Consider the following 10,858-nt stretch of genomic DNA (forward strand, 5'->3'; position numbering starts at 1 on the left):
TTGAACAGGAGTTAATTAACCGAATACGAGAAGGTGGTTACACAGGTACTAACTTGTTTGGAGTTTTAGACAGAAATGTATATTAATTTGTATACACATCAATTCGAGGTTAAGATAACAATGAAGAACAAGATCTCGTTGTCAATATTGACATTTCGAAAAAGTACCTTCCACATTTAACGAATCCTGTTGAATTTACCTTTTATTCTTTCTCGTTTATTGTCACTTCTTCAATAGATGATTTTTCATCACCCTTCGATTTCAGAAGTTTTCTATTCTTCCATGATTACCAGAGTTTTTAATAATTACGAAGCACCAGGTACGTATGTAATGTTAATTAGGCAGATTATTTTGAACATTGTTGTCGTCTTTATGATATAGTTTTTTGCAAATTGCTGTTTTTAATAAAAATTTATTTTTTTACTATTTTTTCTGTACTCCTATGACACCCCCAGACAACATCTGTAGAGGAATCACGCCAATTTTGAATCACCCTGTATAGGGAGCAAACATATTTAAAAATCTTATTAAGACTACATTTAAATTCCTGAAAGATGAAAAACAAATTGCTAAAAATAATTTGTCATAAACTGATAAGTGAATGGTAAAACATTATCACAGGAGGCTAGAATAATTAATCGCAAATAGCGTTTGCCAATTGTTTTGGAAAAAAGTACTATTTGTTATATTAATTACTTCAAACATTATTAATAGCTAATTATCATGATCTAGAAAACAGTAGAAAAAATTATTGCAAATCTGCATCCTAAAATGTTCAGGTAATTTTTTACTCAAGACTTAAACTAGTAGCATTAAGTTCAATTGTGAAGAAAAAAAGCCAAATGATAGGTTAAGAAAAAAATGTTAGACTTAAAAAAAACTCCTGTACAATTTTAAACGAATTGCGTAAAATATCTAAATAGTGTATATATAAAAAATATAGCTTAGGCGTTTCGTGATTCTAAAGTAAATATATCAGAAACTATTGTTTAAGAAATATTTATTGTTGTATTTTATTTGTTATCATCTTTATTTCTCGTTTTATTGTCAAAAATATATCTAGATATTCCTTATGTAGCTTTCTATGGTAATCTGACATCTTAGAATGAAAACCCGGAGTTGTGAAAATAGATAGGTATAGAAATGTATAAGAATTCAGGCAATGATTTTTTTATAAAAATAATTCGACTATTACTTTTCTATCTCCACCCTTTAACACTCTCAAAATTGATTTAGTTCTGTTATTTAAAAAAAATTAAATTGCTCATGTACATTAAAATTGATACATTTATCAATACTTTTTTGTGTCATTAATCTGAAAAACTGCATTATGTATTGTATGCCAGACTAATTTATTGTGTTTTTTTAGTGTCACGACTTTTATTTTCTGAAGGCGTAGATCCCTTGCAAAACAAGTCTATGCATCAATTGAAACCAACCACAAATTCGAATAGTTCTCTATTTATTTTAATAATTTATAAACTAACAACCTTAAAAAATGTATCGTGCCACTTTCCTGCAATTCTGTGCATTTTTCACTTACAAAACCACAGCCATACTGTTGTATATAATTACAAAACCTATCGTTCACAGTTGAAATAACTTTTGCAATAAACTGTTGATCCTGTAAAAGAGAAATATGGTTTTCGCCAATGATAAAAAGCGTTTCGAAAAAATATTCCAGTCCTTTTAACTTAAGAAAGTTACTTGATTCTAATATCTGCTGGCAGATATCAAGTACTGTTTGACTCGCATATATATCAGTTCTGATTTTAGCGATATTTAAAAGTATTCTGACTACTTTCGGTAGTGCAAGAGCCGAATCACTTGAACTGCAAATATCAGTCACGTAAACACCTAGTTGAACCAGAAAAGAAAAATTTTCGGTCAGCATTTTAACACCTAACGGTATTTTACAAATCGCATCCATTATATCCAAGACCAACAATCTACAATCCGCATCCGACACGCAACTGGAATAAAGCTCCGAAAACAATTTATAGGCCATGGATCTGAGAAAGTCCAGGAAATCTTTATCCGTTCGCATGCCATCCCTGAGAATTTTCAAAATAAATTTCCTGTGGTCGGCGAAGTTAACTTCAGAACTGAACAGTAAAGTGTATAGTTCGGGAATAGTACTTAAATCTAAATCCTGCTTAGCTGTTAGGTATAAGGATAGGGGCGAGAACATAATATGTTTGGGGTTTGTTAAAATAAGAGCCATGCGGGCGAAAAAAATGGCTGAGAAGGTATTCAGTTTGAAATTGGGTAAATTAGCTGCACCTGAAACAAACCGAAATTATGAATGAATTAGCAGCCTGATTGTGCACAGAAAGAAAAAACTCAATATGGTAAAAAACTACTTAAAGAGCAACAAAGTAAAAAATAGACTCACCTTTACACAATGCTTCGACAAATCTTATCCACAACATATTGTCTTTGCCCACTTGCCTTCCTTCCAAGTGAAAGTGCAGTCTCGCTAAAACATGGCTGGCGGCCTGACGAACTTCTTTATCTTGACATCCTAGACCCAAAACGGTCAGACTTAAAGCACCACTCCTGAAGGCAAAAATACACAATCAAATATACTGAAAACATTTCAGAAAGTGTTAGTTTTTACCTGATGAAAACATAAGTCCTAATTTGCTGCTCTGGAGCCAAGATGTGACTGAACAATGGCAAGAAAAATTTCAAGTCATAACAGTTGAACTCTTTGGAAAGCTCCTGAACGTTATGGCGCAAACAGTCTTCCAAGGGATATGTTGTTATGGTGGAATTGACTAAGTCTTCTCTAAGAATTTCTGGAATCAAAACAATAGAATTAGAAAGCTGTTCCAACGGGTTGAGTAAGCTCAATGTAAAAAAGAACATTTTTCTGAGGTGATTTAACGGAAAATATCTTGTAAATATATCGGAGATATTTTGCATGCCTACATTTACTGAAATTTGTATTCCAGCTATTCGGATAGCCGCAGGAAAATATTTATATTTAAATGAAGTCCACGGAACTCACAAGTTTGCAGTACGTTTGGCAAAAAATATTTAAATCATCAAAAAAAAATGTGAAAATGGGTTTACATTGCCAACTTTATTTTTCATTAAAAAAATCGTAACTTTCTCAAGCAGAAAATGTGCCTGTCTTTTCGTAACATTTATTATATAAAATCATGCCAGGCAACATCCAGACGCACTGTAAGCAGGCCCTGAATTATTGTTTTCCCCCAACACAATTGTTTCCCAAAAGTTCAATTGTTTCTATTTTAATTTTTGTTTTCAAATTTTATTTCCTTACATTATTACACGTACAAACCTGACCTTTAAATATTAAATAATATAATATAAATATACTAAATCCTATTGCATCTGTATTAAATACTTTACAAATGGATCGGTAGATTTTTTACTTATTCATTTCCTTAACATAAATTGCTACATTTTATGATATATTTACTCTACACAGTAACTTTCATAAAGATGGTCCAATTAATTCACCCAATCAGCACAAATTATAGCAACATGCTGGAACATTAGGTCGTGGAATAAGAGAGACCAAGCGAGTACTTGAAATAAATACACACAAAAATCGAAATATACACACTCCCAGAAACCAGAAAGAGAGGAAAAGGAACAACAGAACACCAAAATCTTCTGCTTAGATATAGCGGAAAGGACAAAGGCGATTATCTGAGCTCGGGAGTGGGATTTTTGCTCCATGATTAGTTTGCAAAACAAGAGCCACCAATTCACCAGCCACCGAATCCTAAAGACAACGTTAAACCTAGCAAGCAGCAAACTTCATATTGTATATACTCCTGAAGTCCTGACATAAGCAAACGGAAGATTCCTATAACACCTTACAAGACGTCCTGAACAAGATACAGAGGAACGAAACACTCGCAATATTTGGAGACTTTAATGCGAGAGTGGGAAATAATAACATAGACAACATCGAAAAACGATTCAATACTCTCAAATATGACGAAAAGTTAAACATAGTTTTTAGAAGACCAAACTACGAAGTGGCTTTACAAAAACCAACTAGAAAGATTCAAGATAAATCCACTAAAAAGAGGAAATGTAATCGAACTCTGCACAAGAATAGAATCGAACATAATACAGGCTGCAAAGGAAAGTATAGGAGTTGGAAACATTTACTTAACTGCAACCAAAGTATCAAATCCATGGTTTACTAACGAAATAAGAGATTTAGCGTACGAAAAAAGAAAAGCATATCTACAATATTGTAGTAATAAGACGCCTAACAATTATGAGCAATACAAAGATACAAGAAACCATGTAAACTCTAAGATAAGAAACCTGAAAAAAGAATATTGGACACGATTTACCCAAGAGATGGAACACGAGGTTTATGGAGCACAACGCAAAGTGGGGAAAATGCATAAAGGGAGAAAACAACATAATAATGAATATAACAACTTGAATAAAATAGAAGCGGAACAATGAACAGCTTACATCAACGAACTCTACTAACGAGGGGAATAATGAACATGCAATAGACGGGGAAGAAGGAGAGAAAAATAAAGAGGGCAACAACAAACAAATCATAGAAAAGTTCCTAGCACCTAACTCAGGAATACCACAGAAAAATAAAAAAAAAACAGAAAAGAGCTCCTAAAATATGGAGGAGAAATAATAATTGAAAATATTGCTGTACTTTTTAAGAAAATTTTAGATATGAATATACATAAAAGCAAATAAGAAGAATCCAAAGCAACCACCGTACGATCACCTTGCTTAATACAATACTAAAATTGCTAACGAAGATAGTTGCCAATAAGATCACTAAATAATATATAATAAGTGAAGAACAACAAGGGTTCCGGTCAAAATAGGTCAACAATAGATGCGATTTTCACAGTCAGACAAATTGCTGAAAAAGCAATTGAATATAACAATCCTGCTTATAGGTGCTTCGTGGAGCTAACTAAAGCCTTTGATCGCGACAGATTAGGAGAAGAAAATCAGCCCAGCAGTTTAGTAGAGGTAATAAAAGACATCAACACAGACAACAAAACTAAAATTAAAATCGAGTATGAATTGGCATCGGAACTAGACTTTAAATTTTGAATACGTCAGGGAGATAGCCTAAGCCCACTATTAATCAATTTATTAAAGGACAAAATTATAGGAGAGACAAAAAAAGGTTGGACCGGGTATGGGCTTGGAAAAAAAACATGAAAATTATTTGTTATGCAAATCTGATCTCGGATAATGAAGATAACCTACAGCGCTTGAGGCATACCTTTAAAACAACGGCAGAAACCCACAATATGCAGATATCAACATCTAAGTATCGCTCGTAGTAGCAAGGGAACCCAGACGATGCAAAATCGTAATTAACGCAGAGATAATCGAACAAGTTTCTAAGTTCGAATATCTGGGGATATCCAGCTACGGAGATCTAAAAGGATGTGTACGAAAGCAGGCTAATAAAGCAGCTTATGTATCAGGCTTAAGTTTAAGGAATAAATATATCAGTATGGACGGAAAAATACACATATATAAGTCATGTATAAGGCCAATACTAACATATTCAATAGACACAGAAGAGAAGAGAGCTGAAACAGTAGAAACAAAAATAATAGCTAAAACAGAAATGAAAAATTGAAATCAATAACGGGCAAAACATTGAGAGACAGAGTCCCGAACATTTAAATAAGAGAATTATATCGGACACAGGATATCGTACAATGGGGAAGACAGAGGAATCAAGAGTGGAACCAGCATGTTATACGAATGGACGGTGAGAGACTAGCCCGAATATCGAGGACCAACAGGACGGCCCTTAACGTCACAAATACGACTGCAGCAATAGACAAAAGAGATTGGAAAAGAACAGGCTCAAGACCTAATATAATAAGAAGCACAAAATTCACATTTCCTTTCATATTGTCCAACATTTCTCAAGTTGATAAATTCTGTTAAATTTTCTTTAAACCCATACCAAAAGGCGCGAACAAGATGACCATGAGAGAATGCTTTCACTTGTAAAAGATTTATTTCATTCAATCCTTTCATCTTCCATCGTCACATTGTCATTATCATTTCGTTAATGATTATGGAAATGTTTCGTAATATTTCAATAACAATACTCTTAGTTTTATGGAAGAAGACATGGCGTGGATGAACTAGTTTCCATGCGATGTCTTCTTCCATTAATTAATTGAATTCTATTAGTTCAAATTGTGAATTGATGTAGTTAGTGGATGTTTCAAGTGATTATGAATTAATTGCAATGTTTGTCAAAAATATTTACTTGAATCACTCGAATTGCCGCACTTATTTTTAATAAAAAATGTATATGTAGATATCAAACTTTCTCAAGTAGAAAATGTGTGAAAAAGTCTTAGAAAAATTTGTAAATTAGCTGCTGAAATGATTAAGTATTCCAAAATTCTGTCGACGGACCAGAGTTTAAAAATTCTTGAATAACAAGTCAATTATTAATTGATATTCGAGAAATAAACAATTATATTAAATATAATGACGCTGACTTTTTTCAATCGCCCGGATTAGCTCACGTTTCTGATTATTTGGACACCTTAACAACGCCAGTAATATTACAATGTGATACTGAATGCTGATTTCTTTATAAGCGAGTTTTGCAATGGAAATCGGCCGACCATCAGCCGAAACTAGACCAATTATAATTGATGTCGATACTTTTATCAGACCTTTGCAATAATTTTTTTTTTTAATTACTTACCTAATACATCTGACGTCTTTGGTTGTCTCATCAGCGAACTGGCTATCTGAGTTCTAACCGAGTAATGGGTAGCCGCTAATCTCCCACATAAAAATGGCTTAAAATCGTAGAAACGGGTTTGCTCTGGCTTCGATTCATATCTGCAAAGTCAATTTTTATATGATATAAACGAATTAAAATTATATTGGACTTTTTTGAAAAAGCTTCCTGAATAAAACAATTTAACCAAGCAAATTTGGCTAAAATTAACTTAAAAAATGTATAAAATACTTACAGAGTCAGCAATGCCAGCACAATTCTATCGCACCGCGTCACCATTCCTCTATACGCCGATAGTAAAACTGGTACATGATTTCTTTCCATTATTTCGTTCCATTGGTCACACAAAATGAAAATCAGCGTTAAAAGTTCCAGTTTGGTTTCACTGTGTTCTCCCAAAGCAACGTTCAGAAACTCCGAGTGGGACAATAACATGTCCAAAAAAATTGCTGCGTCATCTTTACTTAAATTGCTTGATAGAGTTTTAATAAGTTTGCCCAGAAGCCGGAGTAATATGAATTGGCCAGATAGTCCATACTTCAGGGAGAATTTGCAGAAGGTTTTGAAGCTATCATTGATTGCAAATTGGAAAGTCGAATTCTTCAAAACCAGCTTATCCATAATTCTCATAAATATATCAGATAGCTTATTAACTTTGTTTATTTCCTCCTCTGTCTCGATTGCTCTCTTGAGTACAGAAATTTCCAAATGGACAAAAGTCATTATAATATTGTTAATCTTCTTTTCACTGATATCGTTTTCTATTGTCTTGTTGTAACAGGCTTCGAGCAACTTGGCGTGGAAAATCTCAGCAACTTCAAACTTCTGAACTTTGTCAGCAAAACTCGCACACTTCTCTACAGGCATAAACTTCTCCACCAAAATGGCAATGTCGTAATCCTTTAAAAAATGCTGACCGACTTTCTGTGGCTTCTGGATGGCTTTTATTAATGAAGACTCCATGTTTTCATAGATTTTTTGCAGAATTTCTTCAGGAGCACTATTATTAGCCAAAATATGTACTATTGGTAGTATTAGTCCTTTTTTCTCGCAAATAGTTGACACATTCTCTTCCAACTCGCTGACTAGCTTCAAATTTGTCTCCAACAAAAACACTGCCAGATCAACGCTTTCTTTATTGTATTCAGACATAGTTAAAATGCTCGAAAACAAGTGTTTATCAACATCTGATATGTTGTGTGGAAATATCGCGAAATAACTTCTTAAATTGGTAGCGAAGGCACTGCTGTTCAGATTTTCTTTGTTAAAACCTACTAATAGTGCAGTCAGATTTAATACCACCTTTTTATCAAAAGGAGCTAATTCTGGATGCACCTTAACGAGCTCTAATATTCGGCTCAAGCTGTAGTTAAGTATATTAGATACAGGAGAACTTTCACCACTTATATACTTGTCAAATGGTAGCTGGCAGATCTGCTCGACTATTTTAGCAGCTTGTGGGTAATCAAGAGGAAACACTTGCAAAAAGTCTTTGATATTGAGACTAACATTATACTTGGATGGATTTTTTAGGATTTTTCCGATATTCTGATAGATCCTACCAGAGTAAAAGGGTTTGTATTGATCCAAATCGACCCCAACTTCCTGCAATTTTTTAACAACTACTAAAAGCGATTTAGTCCATACATGGTTCTGACTGGCTAGGAAATCAAAATGCTTAATCAAACACGGATTCGATAGAATCAAATCTAGGCATGATTGTTCCAATAGATTTACATGGTCTTTCACAATACAGTCCACTACCGTTATCCAATTAGTAGCAATATCTTCTGAAAGTGATTTGTTTGAAACTAAGTTAGCCACATAAAAAGTCGTCATTCTTAATATATCAACTAGTAAATCTGGATAACCATTACTCTCGAGCATTTCTAAGGTTATCAGTTTGTTCAGGAAATTATCGCCAATATCTTTAAACACCGTTAAAGATCCTTTGACTTTGGCTAAATGGACAAATTGATGTTGAGACCAATTCGTTATGTAATTGAACACATTTGAAGGGATCACATCCGAGTACGTTTGAATTACGGATACGAACTTTTGAATCCTAGTTTGGCTGTGAAAAAGATTCAACAAAACAAGTTCAGCGTACTTTTTTATGCTCTTCGATCTCGAGTTTGGCAGATATTTTAAAAGCCCTAAAACTGCAACAGATGACGTTCTATGTTTTATTTTCCTTGGAGAATAATCGACGAACTCCGACATATTCATTAGAGTCTCGATTACATTCTCGTTTTCATTCACTAATCCTTCATCCTCTGCCATTTGAGACAACTCTTTTTGGAAATCCAATAGATTAGCATTCGCGTCCTTGAAAAATTCTACAAAATCTTCGGCGAAACTTTCCACAAATGTATCGAAGTTGAAAATTCCATTAAGCCAAATATTTATTTCGTACAGACCGCTGTCAAAAATGCCGGTATTTCGAAGAAGCTTGCTCAGAACGTTTTGAACAGTGCTCTCCTTTCTGGCATGGAAGTTTTTCAGTAATATTGGCACAATATAAGCGAAGACATCAGTGTTGGGTAAGAAAAGTGCTTGCTCGCTGTCGACGAAGATCTCAACGAGCTTGATTTGCAACATTTCAATTGAATCAGACTGTTCCTCGAAGTTGTCAGCCAGGTTGAATAAGAAGTTTTTAAAATCGAAACTTCTTGCAGTCAGATTTGACAAACATTGAGGCGCTAATGTTTTATAGAAGTTAAGTATATCAAGTATTACTTCCAAATTATCTCGCTTTTCAGATTCTGTCGACTGTTCCTGTTCTGTACTTACGTCGACAGTTTTCCACTCTTCAAGTAGATCTTCTGCTTTCGGATAATGTTTGCTAATGTAGTTCGATAAATTATTCGCAACTTTCGTGTGACTTTCTCTGCCAGTCCAATTCTTTGCTAGATCTAGAAATTCAAGCATTTTTTCCAGCATATGACGCAGTAATTTTATTATATGGACTTTGACGCCTTTATTTTCAATGGGTTTAGCATCAATCAGACCGCTCAAAATGGCAGATGGGGATACTAACACTTCTATAACTTGCGCCAACTGCACAAAAAGATAATTAAAAGTTAAATTACGGAATTAGTAAATAAACTGAAGAATTATCATACCTGTTGAGCAGACAAATCTTTGGCGCAATATTCGATACAAGACGGTTTCATCTCGTCGATTAATCTTTTGGTAAAACTCATGGCGTTTAGCCATTTTTCGGTCAATCTTGGTTCCAAAAACGGTTTTAGAGTAATCCACATCACTTTTGTCAAGTCTGGGCAAGATCTGATAAAATTAAATAAGAGTCAATTGCTGTTCACCAAATAAAAGGAACAATTTAAAAAACCGGTGAAAATACTTACCGACATATTTTTATAACCAGATCGCTAGCATATGAATGTTCCCAGGGCCTATCTAAGCTATCTAACACAGTAAACATTAATCCATTCACATGCTTTTTACCCAGTCCCACTAGGGGATCACTGAATATTAAGCCGAATTTATATGAGGTACACAAAACCAATAGAAAATCATGAAGACATTCACTAACTTTCGATTTTGCTATTTTGTCCACCTGAAATAAAACCACACAATTGTATCAAACGGTATGACAAAGTTAAAACTACAAACAAAATTAACCAGTTTAAAAATTAAATATTGAGATGGTTAATAAATTGTTATTGAATTTATAATTAAAATCAAGTCCTGGGTTCTTCAGTCATTTATTTATTGTTCATTTATCAATTTAAAAAAACGTTTCGGTGTTTTCCACCATCATCAGTTTTACTAAAATAACAGGTAGTCAAAAAAAATAAAAAATTTTAAATGTTCTCATTAATCATTGCAACATTTTAAAATATTCTGAGATTAATTGGTCTTAACAGGTGATTAGCTAGGACAATCAATTCTGGGAAGAGACTAGAATTCTTTGTTCAAATGTTCAATTATTTTTACTTACATGTGTAGCGTTGTTGCTACTTTACGCCTTGGCATGTATTTGGAGTATTAATTTTGTCCATTTTGCAACACAAAGCGAAATACTGTTTATATTGATTTCTTTTACTTTCAGGTATTTTTCTTTGCATT

At 33.6% G+C, this 10,858-nt stretch overlaps 1 protein-coding gene across 2 annotated transcripts in view; it reads right to left on the reverse strand.

Moving 5' to 3' along the window:
• Positions 1-1,445: 1,445 nt before the first annotated feature.
• Positions 1,446-10,858, reverse strand: part of LOC109538334 (nucleolar pre-ribosomal-associated protein 1) — a 12,944-nt gene continuing 3,531 nt past the window's right edge. For both annotated transcript variants that reach the window (XM_019905532.2, XM_048663673.1), the window contains 7 exons: positions 10,135-10,346; positions 9,892-10,057; positions 7,002-9,826; positions 6,728-6,867; positions 2,621-2,801; positions 2,396-2,559; positions 1,446-2,283 (listed from right to left, as the gene is read on the reverse strand). In XM_019905532.2, the coding sequence (XP_019761091.2) occupies positions 1,463-2,283; positions 2,396-2,559; positions 2,621-2,801; positions 6,728-6,867; positions 7,002-9,826; positions 9,892-10,057; positions 10,135-10,346 (4,509 nt within the window). In that variant the 3' untranslated portion in view covers positions 1,446-1,462. The remainder of the gene's footprint in view (positions 2,284-2,395; positions 2,560-2,620; positions 2,802-6,727; positions 6,868-7,001; positions 9,827-9,891; positions 10,058-10,134; positions 10,347-10,858) is intronic.

The sequence above is a fragment of the Dendroctonus ponderosae genome, unplaced genomic scaffold, assembly GCF_020466585.1.
Source record: "Dendroctonus ponderosae isolate FM_Combo_2020 unplaced genomic scaffold, Dpon_F_20191213v2 Dpon_F_20191213_2, whole genome shotgun sequence".
Taxonomy (NCBI): domain Eukaryota; kingdom Metazoa; phylum Arthropoda; class Insecta; order Coleoptera; family Curculionidae; genus Dendroctonus; species Dendroctonus ponderosae.